This window comes from Netta rufina (genome assembly GCF_964035555.1).
Source record: "Netta rufina genome assembly, chromosome: 1".
Classification (NCBI taxonomy): domain Eukaryota; kingdom Metazoa; phylum Chordata; class Aves; order Anseriformes; family Anatidae; genus Netta; species Netta rufina.
The window spans coordinates 69,786,681-69,804,267 of record NC_140123.1 but is presented as its reverse complement, the minus strand read 5'-3'; the positions used below and the strand labels follow the sequence as shown (position 1 = coordinate 69,804,267).

General features: G+C 37.0%; 1 protein-coding gene across 1 annotated transcript in view; it reads right to left on the bottom strand.

Annotated features, from left to right (window-relative positions):
* The window catches only part of GABRG3 (gamma-aminobutyric acid type A receptor subunit gamma3), a gene marked incomplete at both ends in the record, with an annotated part of 338,735 nt that overhangs the window by 31,916 nt on the left and 289,232 nt on the right, over positions 1-17,587 (bottom strand). The window contains one exon of the mRNA XM_084284963.1: positions 16,339-16,476. Coding sequence (XP_084141089.1) covers positions 16,339-16,476 — 138 coding nt within the window. The remainder of the gene's footprint in view (positions 1-16,338; positions 16,477-17,587) is intronic.

The following is a 17,587-nucleotide window of genomic DNA, read 5'->3' as shown; positions in this document are numbered from 1 at the left end:
AGCCTTCTCTGTTTTCCATTTTCCTCCTCTCCTCTTGCACACATCTTTTACACTTTGTTTCTCCCTGGGTGTTAGTGACCTTGTCCAACCAGTCCCAGCCCCTGATCTTTTAAGATAGTTTAATTAATTCATTAATGACCTGTAAAGAGCAATGCGGCAAAATCACCAAATGAGGCATGCTTTCAGGTTAATTAAGTTTGAGAAAACTGGAGGAGAAGATTCATTTCACCCTGGATATAGAGGACATTTTTATGTTTGTCCTTCAGTGTGATCTTCTGACTGAAGGGAGCCTGAATTGGGCCCACGAACTATTCAAAGAGAACAAGGTGAGGGATTTTCACTGGAAAGCTGACACTGGATTTATTAACACTAAAGTACAAGATCTTCCTGGCATGCCTTAATTCACAGGATGACTTTACAGAGGCAGAGTGGGGACATTTTAAACTTTACTAGCCTTCTTGCTTCTTTCTCAAATTGATGCACTTTCATATACATTTATTTTAACAATTTGGTATTATTACAAGTATTTATTTGTTTTTTCATTTACTTACTATTTTGGAAGCACAATTTCTTCAGTTGCTCTTGTGCTTTGAACAAGAAGCAACTAAGCATTCAACAGAACACTCCACCGACCAAAACTGCTGAAAAGTTAGCTACCTAATGGACACACAGAAGATTGGACCATGATCCTAGAAACATCAGGGCATGCCAACTTATGATTTACATTGTTGGATAACATATTTCAAGAAAAAATGAGTGGAGGGCTAAACATCTTGTAGACACTTTGTTTACCATTAAGTCAATATTTCATTAAAATATTTCCAGGTGCTTAAGTATTTGCAGTATTAGGATTGTATCAGGCTTTAATTATATTTGGTTGGTTGAACGTTTGATTCATAACACTGCCACTTTTCATTATTAATGCTAAGGTTGTCAACTTAGTAAAAACTCTGAATAGGAACATCAAAGCTAGAAATCATCATAGATCCTGTAATAGTAATGCTTGAGGCTGCATTTACATAGAGCTGCAGAGGTAGAAAACTGTTTTCTTTCATCAGTGAAAAAAGTACATGTTTAATTCCACAGACATAAAGAGGTTTTCCTGTTTGTTTTTTTTTGTTGTTGTTGTTGTTTGTTGTTGTTGTTGTTCAGTTGATTGTTTAGTTTGTTCTTTTAATTTTAATTTTTATTTTTTGCTTTTACTTAAGCATATATAAGTGGTACTAGATGCAAACCTCAAATTTTCTATATTGCAGTGAAACAAATAAATCTTCCCTCTTTTCCATTTTCTTGTCTCCAATACTGCAAATCATTGTACATTTTTTTTTTTTGTAATGAAAAAATGATATAAACGCATTTGTAGTTTTATAGTAGAAAACAAGTATACTTAAATTACATATAGTAAAACTTCTGAGGCCGAAACCCTATCTCTTCATTTTTTTGAAATCATGCAAACCTAGATAAAAATATTTTAAATATTGTATTCTGATTGGTTTCATTTCCTTTAAATAAGCAAAAGTTACTGCAGAAGGTTCAAGGGAAGAAAGAAGCACTTCCCTACCACATCTCTTTCTTCCCATTTTTCTGATTTTAAGTATAATAATAAAAAAAAAAAATCTACCTTTTAAGCAGTTTACCAAATTGATTTTGAAGTGTGAAAAGCTGCAGATGTCAAAAGACTGTTGTTGTTGTTGTTGTTGTTGTTTTTATTATTATTATTATTATTATTATTATTATTATTATTATTATTATTATTATTATTAAGAGAGAAAGTAGAGGAGGGAGGAAAATCTTTAAAAGTTCACTTACTCATGTTTAAAAATACATTACTTACTCAAAGTTAAAAATATGTTTCCTTTTCTCTTTTCGATAGAAAGTGATCTAAATATCCAGTAACAGGATGTCTGGTAATATGATGTGGTGGAGAACTGGGGGAAAATGACGAAGAAATGGGAAAGAGAAAAAAGAAGCAAGCAAAGAGTCCTGAAGGGTAGGTGTGGAAATCTGAGTTGGCTTTCACATGTCAGAGTGGAACTGGCATAAAATTGGTCGATTAAGATAAAACCCAGCATTTTTGACTACACCTGAACTGCCATAGTGATATTATTAGTGATCTGTACTATTTACAATGTGTCTGTGGCATTTTTCATCCAATACCAGGAGCCATAAATGACACCACATCCCATTATTAAAATCTTAAGATTATAATTAAGTGTGATAGGCTAAAGAAGATCTCATCCCCTCTTTGGTTAACATATAATTCTCAAATTCACCTTGACTATTGCTAAATGGATTTGTTGTTATTTGTTTAGTATTTGCTGAATAGCTTCAACTAGTAATTTAACTATACAGTTATTAAAAAACAAACAAACAAACAAACAAAAAACAAACAACAAAACAAAACACACACACACAAAGAACTTTATGATTTGTAGACCAAAATTTCATTATCTCTGCCTTAACTGTAAGACAGCTTTTCTAAATTGGAGAATAACAAATGACTTTAAGAACAAAGCAAATAGGAAGTAATAAAAAATGGCAAACCATTGTGTTAATGTGCAAAAAGATTTATGAATTACATTACATTACAAAACAATGAATGTAAAGAAAAAATCTTCAACATTATTCTTTTCTTGGTCAGTTCCACTCTGAAATGACTTAAGGCCTTCTTTACTTACAGAAATTCAAATGAAATAGTATAAGATGAAGGCCTTTCTGAATACATAATGCTAAAGTTACCTCATCATTGCTGTATTTCAGATTAGCTTTCTGAAGAAATGCTAAAAGTGATAATGGCATCTTACATCATCTACCCTATATCAGCTTGAAGTTTACAGTAAGCAGACAATGAATTTATTTTGTCTTTTTTTTTTTTTTTTTTGTGAGCCAGTGTCAATAATTAAAAATACCTCAAATACTAATGATACCTCAAATACTAATGATAGTATTTTACAAAAATCTTACTGTCAAAGTGGAATTACCTCAAGAAAATCGTGACTTCAAAATTCTCTCTCTCTCTTTTTTTTTTTTTTTTTCCCAGCAATGGGAACATTGACTTTTTATTGTCTTTGACTTTGACTAAGCAAAGTCTTCAATAAGTTTTTATTTCTGTAGGTTGCAGCACTTAAGATTTATTTATTTATTTATTTATTTTCCTTGCCAGATTGTTAAATTCTTTGGGAAGCAGTGGGGGAAATGTGCATATATTTTTGAATTCATGGGCTTGCAAAAGAAGTTTATCTCCAGGAGTTTTGATAGGCAGAAATTATCTTACAATGCAATGCTTAATAAGGTCTTAACATGTTTGAAACTGTATTGGGATGTTTTTGTTGGTTTAAGCTCAGATGAAACTATGGGAGTAATTTCCTCTTTCCTCAGGAGGACCAAGAAGCAGGTGCAGAATAATTGCCAGTGGTACTCATATTTTCAGAAATTGTTTCAAGTATAGGGCAAAAAGGGGGTCTACTGGCTGCCCAATATCTGAGAAAATCAGAAGATACAGAAAACAGGAGCAATTGAAAAAGTATTCTTTGCTATAATTTCTAAACTTCTCAGGAGTGCTCCTGTCATAAAACATTATTTATTGTATTTGTTTTTGGTGGTGGTGGTAAGATTTTAGGTTTTGCACAAAGGAATTAAACCTGTATAAAATGCAGTTTTATTTTAAGGTTGTGACAATGCGAAAAACATTTCATTATGCTTTAAGAAATCCTCCATTTCTGGAAGATTGGGTATTTATTATCATCCTGTAATCCTTATTTATTTGTTTATTTATTTATTTATTTCTGCAAATCTCACCATGGATCTGATTTTTAAATGTATGATGTTAAAGAACGGGATTAAGCATTATGTATAACTGGCCTGAGTTATGAGCCTACAGCTGAGCAAAAGGGACTTCTGTTATCTCAGATGACATGATTAAATCCAAAGTTTCTACAGCTGTAACTACAGAGTAGAGTGGCAAGACCAAAGCAGCTGTCAGCTACTTTAAATGGTGCTTGAGAAAGCTAAAAGTCAGCTCTGCACCCTTGCTAGGGTTCCCTGAGGCTGATGGAGGGGAATTTCATCAGCTCAGTATTGAGAGTACTCTTCAGGCATGCTCTTCGTTGCAGACAGGGTAGTCCCACTGCACTATGCAGCCTCCCTGCTTCAATGTTTCTGGTGACTTCAAGGGGAAAAGAGAGCCTAAGATGGTTCCTTGAAGGCTTCTGATGAAGCCTGTGCCATGGATTGACACAGTCTGGAGATAGCTTGAGAGAGATTAATTAATTCCAGATGTGTAAAGCCTGATGTGTGCCCTGAAGTCCAGAGTCTGCTGGGGAGATATTTACAGGCAATGTTCAGATCTACTCAAGGACTCAGTTTTCACAGAAGTGCTCTTCAATATGTGGCATCAAGAATTAATCTATCTATTCACATAAATAAGAAGAAACTACAACAAAGTATGCTTCACATTTAAATGTGCTTCTATTTTTCTATTGTGTTAACACAGGCAACATTTACTGAGGTTTCCTCTTTTTAAAGGAGTCATTTAGAAAAGCAAACAGGCATGCTTTATCTCAGAGGAAGAACTGAAAAATAAGGATACAATAAAAAACCTGTATTGGGAGTGTATAAATTCGAATTAACACAAAAAACATTTGTACCAGTATTTTGTATTAGTAGACATGTGTTTAACAGTATATATTTCCTGGGAGGTATTGTTATTAAAAAGAAAAATAAAGAGAAAAAGGAAAAAAAAAAAAAAAAAAAAAAAGGAAAAAGAAAAAGACTACATGGAGAGGAATTCTAACAAGAGTGGACCAAGACACAGATTAAAACTATGATCCAGAAGTTTGGCTTCAGCTTTGCCTAAAATTTTTCATCATTTTGACAAGTATGCAACTGCTGCATGAAGATGTATAGGAAATATTTTTAATATCCTTACCTGCTTTTAGCAGCCTCCATCTAGTGAACGATATATAAGATGTATATTCTTTTTTTTTTTTTCTCTTCAAGCTGCTTTATAATTCTTCTATGATTCTTGTGCATCATTATTCTAAGAAAATTTATGTTTTGAATCAATACTACTGAAGGAATAATTTTTCACGCTGTTTATAATATGCAAAAGACATGCCTGAAGCTGTGAACATGAAGAGCAGAAAACTCTTTAGGTGGTTTTTTCACTCTAACTGCTCCTACTTGTAGGAGGCCTGCAATTAAGTTTGATAGTGAATTGAATTAGAATGTAGGTGGTGGTTCTGTACTTCTCAGATGAAAATCTTTATTTTATACTTAATTAAAAATACATTCTTCTCTGTATGCACAAAACTATACATTGTTTTGTTCTTGGGGTGTGTGTGGGGGGGGTGGGGATTGTGTTCCCCAGGTTCAAGGCAGGCTTGAAAAAACTGAATAAACTGAAGGGAACTTCCTGTAACTAAGGGTACTTAAAACTAACACCACAAATGTAGCTGTGGACTGTTTCTGTTAAAGAAAGAAAAAGTAGATGAGTTTGTGAAGCCTTCACACTGGGGAGGAGCATAGCTGCAAGTTTTCCAAATGCCAGTCTTTAGAGGTCAAATCAGAAAGGCAATTTTGATTCTCCTCTCCAGTAGGGGTAAACACAAGATGATAATGTTCTGAAGAATGGGGAAAGGTTTGAAAAACAGACTGAATAGAAAATGTCCCACTATCATACAGAATTTTTCTATATAAGGATATTGTCCACTATACAAGGATATTGTCCAAGAATATCGTTCTACCAATGTTTAGTGTGACAAGATATAAAAAGACTAAATGGACTCAACTTGCAAGGTGGATTCAAAAAGGAAATGTACTCAGGAGGATTCATCTGCTCAGAAGCAGAGACACTGGGAGAACATAGTAGTGTATCAAAACACTCAGGTGTTTTGATATCCTTGGCTTGATGCAACTTACCTATCCACACTTGGGATTATGTATTTCCCTCTTGTGAAATAATGAAACAGGTCCACAGCTCCAGTTTGTCTCAAGAAGACTAAGACTGTTTCTCTGATATAATGGATGATAAACTATTTTGGTATCTTCTGCCAAGTTTATTTTGTAAATACCACAATGAATCCTGGCTGACACCAGCTCAGATTTTGTCACTGCCAAACTTGGCACAATTGGCAAGGGTTCTTGCCTCTGGTTTGCAGTGGGATGCTGTGGCAGCCTTGGTCATGATAGGCTTCCTCACATGCTGTTGCATGTTATCCCATATCAATATTGTTGTTGAATAGGAAGGTTTGGAAACTTACTAAACACTTGTACTGTACTAAAATAGTAATGTCCTCTACTATTTCCTGAGCTACCTGACATTGTAGCTTTTACTTGCCAGCCTCTACGGCAGGTAATGGAAAGATGTGCATTGGGATAAATCCATCATCTGGCAACTGTTAATAGAAGAGATTTTGGTTCTTGCCAATGTAACTATCTCACAGAAGGTATTGACTGAAATGGAGTTGCTACTAGGAACAAGGTACAAATGTTGTGAATATTAGCAGCAGAAAAGGGTCCTAGAGGTAAAGACCTACAAATTACCACATGGTAGGAATCTGGAAACATGACCTGATGTGAAAGAGTAAAAGTTAAACTTAGAGAGACCATGCTAGCATTTAACTAGTATGTGACACACTTTTTCTAAGGTATGCTAAATTAAAATCTAAAAAGCCACTTGCACCTTTCTGCTACATGTGAATAGTCATCCAATTTTGTATCTTAAAATTCTCATTAAGATCTCAGATTCAGCAGTGAGTAAAATATATAACATCATGTGCAATGCTAAATGCTAAATTAAGTCCAATTGCTGCTTTTTAAAGACTTTTAGATAACATTGTAGCAACCTTAGGCAAAGGCCAAACTTTCACAATTTGAATTAATGCAAAATTTTTGCTTGAGCCAATCCTAAATCACCAATACAGCAGTGTAATGACACAGAAGTAGAAATAAAAGCCAGAGGAGCAACAAATACAACATTACCAATGCAAGACTAATTAATTCAAGAGCATCCTAAAGTTATATAGACATGAAACTTCCAAATATGGAACTATGAAAAGACTGTGTTTTTGCTTATATATTTATTTATTTATTTTCCATGCAATATGAAAATCATTAAAAAAGACATTTTGAGATCCTTAACAAGTACAACAGGAGATTTTTAAGGAAAAAATAGTTTCCTGATGAAATTTTCCCTGGAGAAGAAAACACAGGTGAAGAGCTGCCTTTGAGACTTCTACTGTCTGCTTTTATCTTTTGCTTTTACCACGAAGTAAAGTTTCTTTACTTTTTAATCTCTCTCCCACATTTGCAGCAATAAAGGCCTATACAAGGGACACTACAAAGCTGTCTCCACAAGACAAAGAATAAGAATGAAATCAGTTATACCTGCAGTTCTGCCAATCATAACATATGGAGAGTAAAATCCACTTGACCAGTTCTAATAATCATTTGTGTTATTCATAAATAGAAGAAGGAAGGTGTTTATAGAGCAGGTTATCCATTCCCTGATTGATAAGTTGAGCTTTCTTTGTTGCAAGTGACTGAACAATTACTTAGAGAGAACTGTACATTAAATAGCTAATTTCAGGCTTCTGCATTTCAGGGCCTCATCCCAGGCCAGCAACAGTTAAAAGTTCCATTAACCTTAGTAGGCTATGGATCAAGCTGTCAATCACTCTCTTCAATAGCTATCTTACATGAGACATTTTTATTTAAGAAGGGCTACTGCTAGATTTGCAGGGTGATATAAAAGTTTTGATTCTCAAAAGTGTCAGTCAAACTCATAATCAACAAAGAAAAACACTACTGGAATAGAAGTATTGTTAGTACTCATTCATTTAATTGTTACATTCCCAACCTCAGTGGCTAATGACAAGCTTATCAGAATCTATCATACAAAGTGTACAAACGCATATGAAGTGTACAACTGTTGTAAAAAAAAAAATAGTTGAAATTTCACTTAGAAAACATATGGCTTTTTCAAAATATTCATGCTGATTGATTATCATTTGACATGAATATCTTTTAAAAGTCAATATAGCCACTGTTGATTCTCTCTGCTAAACTGGAATTTGATTTATTGCAAATATTGTATCAGAGATAAAAAAAAAAGCAAATGAAAGCATTATTGCTAAATCTTCTTATAATCAGTCTAGTTTTCTGTTTTCTTGTGGGTTGGTGTTTACCGTCAGAAAAGAAGTCTTAATATACCCTCATTCCAGAGGCAACTACAGTGGCAAGGACTGGGTTTAATGTATTTCATTAAGGACAAGGCTGTGGAGAAAGCTGCAGAAAATTCAGAAAAAATAAGTGAAAACTAAGTTGTGAATGCCAGGATGGTGTGCACCTCAGTGTGTGTGTGTGAAGGTAGCAAGCAGAGATATCTTTGGCACTGGAGATGGAGAGATGGAGTAGAAGGGCTTCAAAGGGCATGTTTCTGGTACTTACCAGTTGGCAATGCTGGGGCTGCTGTAGATGAGGGCCTATAAGCACAGAAGATGTGCAAGTCTGAGTCTGTATGTGTGTGCTTGTGTAGATAAGGTGAGAAAGGTGAAAAAGAGGGGAGTATGATACAGAGAAGTGGGCAGCAGAGTTTGGTGAAGTATCACCAAACTCTAAAGCACCTAAAGCATCAGTTCTCTCTTTATGGTTCTATTGCCTTGTAGTAGTTATACCCAGCTGGGCAGCTGAACTCCACCACAACTGTTCTCTCACTCTCCCTCAGAAGAAGAGGGGGAGCAGAAAGTATGCTGGAAAGAAGGAGAAAAAAAGAAAAAAGGAAAAAAAAAAAAAAAAAAAAAAGGCTTGCAGTTTGAGATAAGGATTATTTAATTAAAGGGAAAATGGAGGGGAAAAAATATCAAAGGCTGTGTGGAAGCACAGACATAGAGAAAAATTACTGTCTCTTTCCCATCAACAAGTGATGTTTGACCATGTCCTGGTGTCCTGGGAAATGGGCCCTCAATATACACAGTGGTTGTTTGGGAGGACAGATGTCCTTCCCTTTCCCTTTGTCCACCTTATATTGCTGAGTGTGACACCACAAGGTAAGGAATACCCCTTTGGCTGGTGTAGGTCAGCTGCCCTGGCGATGTCCCCTCCCCATCACTTGCCCACCCCCAGCCTACTGGCTCTGGGGGGCTTGCAGGGAGTCCTGATGCTGTGCCTGCACTGCTCAGCAATAGACACAACACCGGTGTAATACCAGTGCCATTCTAGCTACACGCGCACAGCACTGTGCTGTATGGGCTGCTGCAGGGAAAATTAACTCCATCCCAGCCAGACCCAGTACACAACTGTAAAAAAAAACAACTTATATTCATCTTCAAGACAACACAGGATTTTAGTTTGAATCCTGATTTCTTAAGAAGCTATGAGTCTAAATGACAGACACAGATTTTAGAAAGCCCAAACCTGATTTAATGAACTTTGGGAACAAATGCAAGCATAGCTTGTAGATTTGCAAAGTCTAAAATTCAGACTCCAAATTTCAAGAGCCCAAGGACAGCAATGAATATAATTACACATACAAGACATAAAGGAAGACCCCAGAACTGTGAGGATGAATACCTGAAGTCTCAAAAGGCCAGGGGAGGTGTGTCAGGACTGAAGAGCTGGAGAGAAGAGCATTTTGGTGGGATAATTCTCACACCAAAAAGCATTTGCTGTTTTACCTCTTTGTGGAGGTGTGACTGACTCTTTCCACACACAGATGCCTGACAGACAGAAGTTTTATCTAGCACCAGGGGAAAGCAGGTTCACAACTCCTGGAATCCAGCTGCAACTCCACTCATACATTCAGACTTAAAAACCAAAAAACCCAATTATCTTTCTCCACTTCTGCACTTACATTAGTCAAGCAGGATGGGACAGGGGGAGAAGGGAACACTGTTTGGAAGAGGAGAGGACACTATCTGGAATAATGAGAACCAAGAGTAGATGTCTGTTGAGGGCTGGAAACCAAACCCTAACCATTAGAGCATTTGAGATTATTTAATATCCTGGCAGAATGAGGCCAAGCTTCTACAAAGCCATGTATGTAAAAAAAAAAAAAAAAAAAGGTAATATTTTCATGTGGTATGGGACATTTATCTCTCCACTTCTCTTTTGAATGCCATCTGACTAACAACAGCCTATGCAGCATGGCTGGCTGAGGTGAATCCCAACAAATTTGGTATTTGAGAAAGAAAAAAAATAAACACAAAAAATACAAATACACATTTGTCTTGAGAAGAATATACCAATGACAAGCACTCTCTGGTGTGCCATCAGGGCTCAGTAGGACATTAAAAAAAGTCAATGATGTTTAAAAAACAAAAGAGCTTCATGAATATTCATTAAGTAAATATCCTCAGATTAGTTAGTCTGTACAGGAGAAGATGTAGCTGAATCAGTTCATTAAAAACAAGCATGCACAGACTCACTCATATTCATCAGTTATGGCATCTGGTGCATCTTTTCTCATTTACTGTTGTGAGTGAACAAATTGCCCCAATCAGCCTGTGATCACCTTTCTTTGCTATCTTGCTTGCAATCCCTTCCCCATGCTGCGGGGCTCAGGTGCTTACTGTTGCCTGGCCTTGCTTCATCAACCTGATGTCCAGGTTGGGTGGTGGTCCTTCCTCATCAGCTCACACCTAAGGGGTAATGGCTGAATCCCAGACTGCCATGAGGCTGCTTGGCTCTTCTCATGTAGACACTTGTGAAACTTCTGCACCTACAACTGATTGACTGGGGGGAAAGTGACAATGAAAAGCAGAAGTGTTGATTTTGAAATGGTTTCTGAAGCCAGCTGTTCTTTGATCATCTAACTCAAGAGCTAGACACCTGAACATCTCTTCCTGTGGATAAGTCGCTGGGAGTGTGTTACTCTTGTGAAAAAGTTGAGAAACACCAGCTAATGCCTGTATTCACCTGACCCACCCCTTGACCTGATGGGGGCTCCTGCAGTGAAACTTGACCTTCCTATAAAATCATGCTTATTACTCCCTTCTCCTGCTAAAAGCTATTTTTGTAGGTGTTTGCATATTCTTAAAATACAAGCAGTGCTTGCTTTCTTATTTTTGTTATAGAATAGCTTTTTACTTGCCATTGAATGTCTCCTTCAACAGAGGACTTACTTTAGAATGTGTTGTTACTAACATTATCCCACAGAGCTTTACCTGAATGTGTGAAAACAGATACTGACCTTGCTTTGCAGTCCTGTGATGTAGGACTGAGAGCATTGCATAAGCTGAGGTTCTTGCTGAAACAGCAATTTCAAAATATAAAACACAATTTAAAAGTTATTTGACAAGAAGTCTCCACTAATCATCACCCACCTGTTGTATGCAAAGGTGTACCTTTTTATGGCAGCAGTTATGGCTATTTATTGGGTATGGGTATTACTTGGGGTTATTCAGAATGTATGAAATAATACTTTGTCTGATTCCCTGTATTTCATTTGTAACGATCAGCTATTAAGGATTTAAAACAGGGCACTTTTATAGTGTTTTGTATTTCCGATGCATTAGCTTGAACTTATTTATGCAAAAGCTTCTTTGGACTGCAAGAATCTCTCAAGCTAAAGGCATCTTAGGAAAAAACAAAAACAAACAAAAACAAAAACAAAAACAAACAAACAACAACAACAACAAAAAAACATAAATAGAACTTATATGCTTCAAAGAAGTTTTCACATAAATTAAAATCCAATTCAGTAGCTACAAGGTCTTTGTGTTTATCTAGCAGTGTAAAAAACTAAGTGGTTTAAAAAGAATGAATACGCTTTCCCTGGGGTGGGTGTGTGTGGGAAGCATGAGCAGAAAGCACAAGCTACATCTCACTCCATGAGATTTACTTGTGGATTCCTAATGATTCAGAGTGGTGTAAGGTGAAGGACAGGGGTTTTGTTTTTTCTTTGTTCCCCACTTCCTCCCCGCTCCCTTCCTCCCACCTGGAAAGACTGGGACTGGAAAACCTGTTGTTTAACACCTGGCTACCCAGCTACTGTCATCAAGAAGGCTTTGACTTTTGCGATCGTGGAAGGTACTTTGATGAAACAGGTTACTGGGGAGAAACGAGGCCTGGCTATCTAGGATAGATAGGAAGGAGAATCTTCTCTGGCAGGCTGGCTGCCTTACTGAATTAGGCCCTAAACTAACAAACCTGGGTGATTGGGCCCTAAGCCAGGCTATTCATATGTTTGTGAGCAACAGGGTGGTAGAGTGCACCTATCAGAGGTGAGGAATGTCCTCCAGCTGTCCAAAAAAGGCTTGGTCAAAAAGGATGGATAGCTGGTCCGGATTAAGTGCCTCTATACAACCACTCACAGCAAAGGTAACAAACAGGAGGAGCTAGTAGCCACTGCACAGCTGGAAAACCGATTTGACTGATACTTGGTGGGACAAATCACACAAAGGGAGTGCTGCAATTGATGGCTATAAACTATTCAGGAGGAAAAGTGAGGCAGGAAAGGTGAAGGAGTAGTTGCCCTCTATGAAAAAAAAAAAAAAGGGGGGGGGGGGAGGAGGTATTGACTGCATGGAGATGTCTTTGAATCTTACAGGTGAAAATTAGAGACCAAGTGCAGGGTCCTGCACCTGGGATGGGTCAGTCACAAAAAAGGATACAGCCTGGGTGATGACTGAACACAGAACTGTCCTGTGGAGAAGGACCTTGGGGTACTGGTGGATGAACACCTCTATATGAGCCAACAATACGCATTTGTAGCCCAGAAAGTCAACTGTTCCCTGGGGTGCAACTAAAGAGGTGTGGCCAGAAGATCAAGGGAGGTGGTTCTCCCCCTCTGCTCTCATGAGACCCCACCTGGATTGCTGTGTTCAGGTCTGGGACCCCCAACACAAGAAGGACATGGCTGTATTGGAATAAGGCCACAAGAACGATCATAGAGCTGCAGCACCTCTTGTTTAAACACAGGCTGAGAGGGTTGGCGTTGTTCAGCTTGGAGAAGAGAAGCTCCAGGGAGATGTTATAGTGGCCTTCTAGTTCCTAAAGGGGACTACAGGAAAGCCTGGGAGGGATTCTGTCAAGGCATGTTGTGATAAGACAAGGGCTAATGGCTTTAAACTAACAGAGGGTAGATTTTGATTAGGTATTAGGAAGAAATTCTTTACTCAGAGGACAGTGAGAAACTGGCACAGGTTGTCCAGAGAAGCTGTGGATACCCCCTGCCTGGAATTGCTCAAGGCCAGGTTGGATAGAGCTTTGGGCAACCTGATCTAGTGGAAGGCATCTGGCCCATGGCAGGGGAGTTGGAGTTAAATGATCTTTAAGGCGCCTTCCAACCCAAACCATTCTGTGACTCTATAATTTACTGTGAACACACAGTGATGTCTCTAAATTATGACTCTCTCTCTCTCTCTCTCTCTTCTGTTTTCACGATCACCCTTCCATTGGATGATTTGCAAGTTTAAAATTTCAAGTTTTTCTCCTTATATGCAGTTCCTTTTTTTTTTTTTTTTTCTTCCCACAGCTCAGTGCCAGGTGGTTTAGTATTCCCTCTACTTTAATTATCTTTATAAACCTTATTTGACATTGTAGCATGAGAATTGTTCTTGCTATAGTATTTGAGTATCTTGCCAGATGGCAACAGGGGAATTCTCTCATACTTGTGAATTAGTTTGACATCACCTAACAGTGAGAGCTTGCTTAGGGTGTAAAGGTGCATGGCGACAGCACCAGCACAGTGAGCTCTGCTGTGCATTCCATGTGTTCATCAGATGCAGTAGGTATTAATTGGGTTATATGTGTATCTTAGCATGAAATTCAAAATCATCCTCAAGAAAAAAGATGAGTACCTCTTCCAGATGGCCATGAAAACTTTTCCTGGCTGACAGATTATTGTAAGAAAAGACAGTATTCTTGCAAGAGTAAAGCACATCACTGTGTTAATGCTTTAACTCACTGCTGGCACAAGGTAAGATATGTCAGCATTATGACAGTATTTCTCATCTTGCTTAGATTTCAGACATAGTCTTTGTTATAGCTGGCTTCCTACCTGTATAACTCCAAAACTGCCAGATTAACATAAGGGTTATTTAAATGTTTGGGGAAAAAAAAAAAAAAAAAAAAAAAAAAGGAAGCCTGAAATAATATCAACTAGCAGAACTCTGCTGAGTACAAAATCTAGTCATTTGGGGAAAATGAACTGGCTTATACAAATACTGGAAGAAAAGCAACATGTTGCCGTGTGGTCAGTGTGACCTGTCTTCATTATCACTGTAACACTGCTGATAAGGAGCTTAAAAGGTACATCTGAACTGGATCCAGGTAGGTAATGCTGTGGCAGCTCCCATATTGTAGATGAACACACACTTTATTGAGAAGTAATAGTGTCATAAAACAGCAGGAGGATGTAAGTTAGAAGTAAAAAAAGATGTTAGGCTTTTGAATCCATCTTCTGTTAGTGGAGGACTGTGGAGGACTGTTGCCTGCAGTACATTTTCTCATACTTTGTCTGATCTACTTTGTCCTGTATAATAGTAGTTTCCGTAATTTTCCTGAGGAGGAACAGATGACAGTTTAGTAGCTCTCATTGTCAGGAAGCTGCTGTTGGTACTCTGCCTGCTTTCCTTTTCCCAACTCCATCTCATAACTCTGAACAATTTCCTGAGTTGCACTCTAAACAATGCTGCTCCTTCTGTTTCCACGCTGTAAAAGGATGGTGACTGGTGGGACATCTACAGGCTCCCTGAGGCTAGTCCGTGGCAAGTGGCATCTCCAGGGAGCAGCCCAAAACCAAGGGAGCTCCTGTGTGTCCACATTACTGTAGGGGCAACCCTAACACAGCCTCCCTGTTATGCATATACTTCTGTGCTCACTGCAGGTAGTCAGAGAAATATCTTAAATTTTGCCTCTGAGACATATTCCACAGTCCCAGGCAGGCTTTATGCCCCACCCTCCTTTTGGGAATCCTTGCAATGTAGCATAAAGCATGCTCAAGGTTTCCCAATGCACTAGTTAATTTTCCATACTCCGGGCCCTGGGTTGATGAGTGCCTCAAAAAGAACATAGGAAATATATTTCCTGTGGCATTAACAGTCATGCCTGCCTTAGTGGCACTAAGAGACATGGTTTAGCAATGGGACTCAGTAGGTCAGGCAGGTTATTGGACTTGATGACCTCAAAGGTTTCTTCCAACCTCAATGATTATATGATTCTATAAATAGATACTTTAATGAGTTATTATTTCATGCTTTGTTATTACTCAACAGCTCCTGGTTCAATTTATTGATTACTCCTCTGATAAATTTGCATTCCTAAGAAACTCACAGACTTCAAGGGTTTGTATCCATAACATAAAAAACTTTTACATACTTGTAACATTCTGATCTCCTAAATTACCAAAACAAAATATTCGCTAAAACTTTAGTGATGTTTCATTAAAAAATAAAATAAAATAAAAGTTGCTATCCAGTCCTGAGAATACATTAGTAATGTCAGTTGGTAGGCAATCACCCAACAGCAGTAGTTTCAGAGATTAATCATTTTTATTAATTGTTCAGTGTTTTCCAAATTGTAACATAACACTGCTTATAATAATAATAATAATAGTAATAGGATTTTCAAAAATTTACCATCAGTTAAGCAGGTGGTTACTTCTAATAGGTCTCTGGCTGAGAGAAGACTTAACAAATGATAATCATAGAGCTTACTACAGAATCAGAGTAATCATGAAGCTTACTTCAGTCATGCATAAAGTTTTGATAGTGTTTGAATTTTGTAAGAACTTATCCAGCTCAGCTAACATGCTATTTAAACACCTTTTTACCCATGTTGCTGTTATTACAAGAAAGAGTAATACTTCTGAAGGAATAAAAGAGGCATTATTAGATTTTAATTACAGTCAGTCAGTAAGGTCATTAGCAAAGGCATATATCAGCTGAGAAACAGAGTGCCTTTGAAATATCAAGAAAAATACTAAGCCTGTGGCTAAATGATTAACTACTCAAGAAAGGTTCTAGCATCACTAACCCTACCATTGTGCTTAAAATCTTTAATTTATGGTGAAGATATATGTCTCAATGCAGGAATAGCTTAAATAAACTTAACCGAGAATAATATAAAAATTTAAGTATATAACAAACAGCCATGCCAAGGTATCATTTATTCTTTAGTTTGTTAAATTACATAAAGAGTAAAGAAAAAGAAAATGAAGTTAACCAAAAAAAGGAAGTTAACCAAAGCCAACAGTTTTAAAGTCTTCACTTTAGAGGTCTTATGTCAACATAGATACACATGACAATCAACTTACATTTGAATGAAAGCAAACTTGGAATAAATATTTTGAAATATGTAGTTTTCTAAAATAAGCACTGCCATTTGTGTCATTCTTACCTGCAGAGGTTTTCACAATTTCTGAAGTATTTCTGAGACCCATAAAGTCAAACTGATAGAGTCTCCAAGACTTCTGGTCAGCAGCCTCTACTGAGTTTTTTCTCCATCTGTAAATCATTTCTTCTTTAGGGTAGCCATCTAAAAATAAATAAATAAATATATACATTTTATTTCATAAAAAGGATGGTGCCGAAAAGTATCTGCCTCATATTTGAGAACAACTCAATTTCTGATCTGATGCTTTGTCAGTGATCTTGGTGGCAGAATTCAACAAAAGAGTAACAAGGCATACAAAAATAGAGTTGTAATTCGAGGAACGCTATGATTCTGCATGATTTTTTTTTTCCCAATGGAGAAAAATTCTGATTTGTTCTATCGAAAGTAGATTTCTTCAGAGATGCCATTGATTGGATGTGTCCAGACATCCAGACATAGTAAATATACTGATTTACATGCATTCTAAATAAGTTGTGAAAGCTAATAAAAGGAAAAAAAAAATGTTGGTGGGGAAGATGTAAACAATTGAAAAGGACAGATTGTTTTAAATGTGACAATAGTTCTAATGGTATGTGTGCTACTATACTTCCAAAATGAACTCAAAACAATGCAGAAACTTGTGAATTTTTTAATTAGCCTGGGATTCTTAATGTGATTATGCCATCATCTTACTTTAAAGGCCACAGTATTTAACAAGGCATCACCTGATCTACACAGCTGAAATAGCTTCTGAAAGTCTTTATCAATTTAGAACTTAGAAAACAGAATTCTCATGCCAATATTTAATTTCTTTTTTTTTTTTTGTAAGAGACTGCATTTTCCAATAGCAGTCCAACAGAAAATTTTCAACCAGCCCTAATCATAATAATAGACCATCTAGAAAACAACATGCCCACAACAGTTAAGACTAGATTGTTCTCTAATGCATAATCCAATACATTCCTATTCATCTAAAAATTAATACAGTAGGTGTAGATTACAAAGCAAATTAAAAACCTAACAACAATAGGCAGTTAATATACCTATCTCATCAGTATTTTTTTTCCCCATTAGTTACTAATAAGTTTTGATATTTACGTTGCAAAACATCTTCTGTGGTCATGGTGCTATTTCTTTGATGTGTTCCTATCTGCGATTTTGTCAGCTTGTTTAAAGTTTCATCCCACTGGGGCATTGTTATAAGGTGTACATGACCTCATTTATCCCTTTTCATAACACAGCATGAAAATTACCCACAAGTCCCTCAATTCTA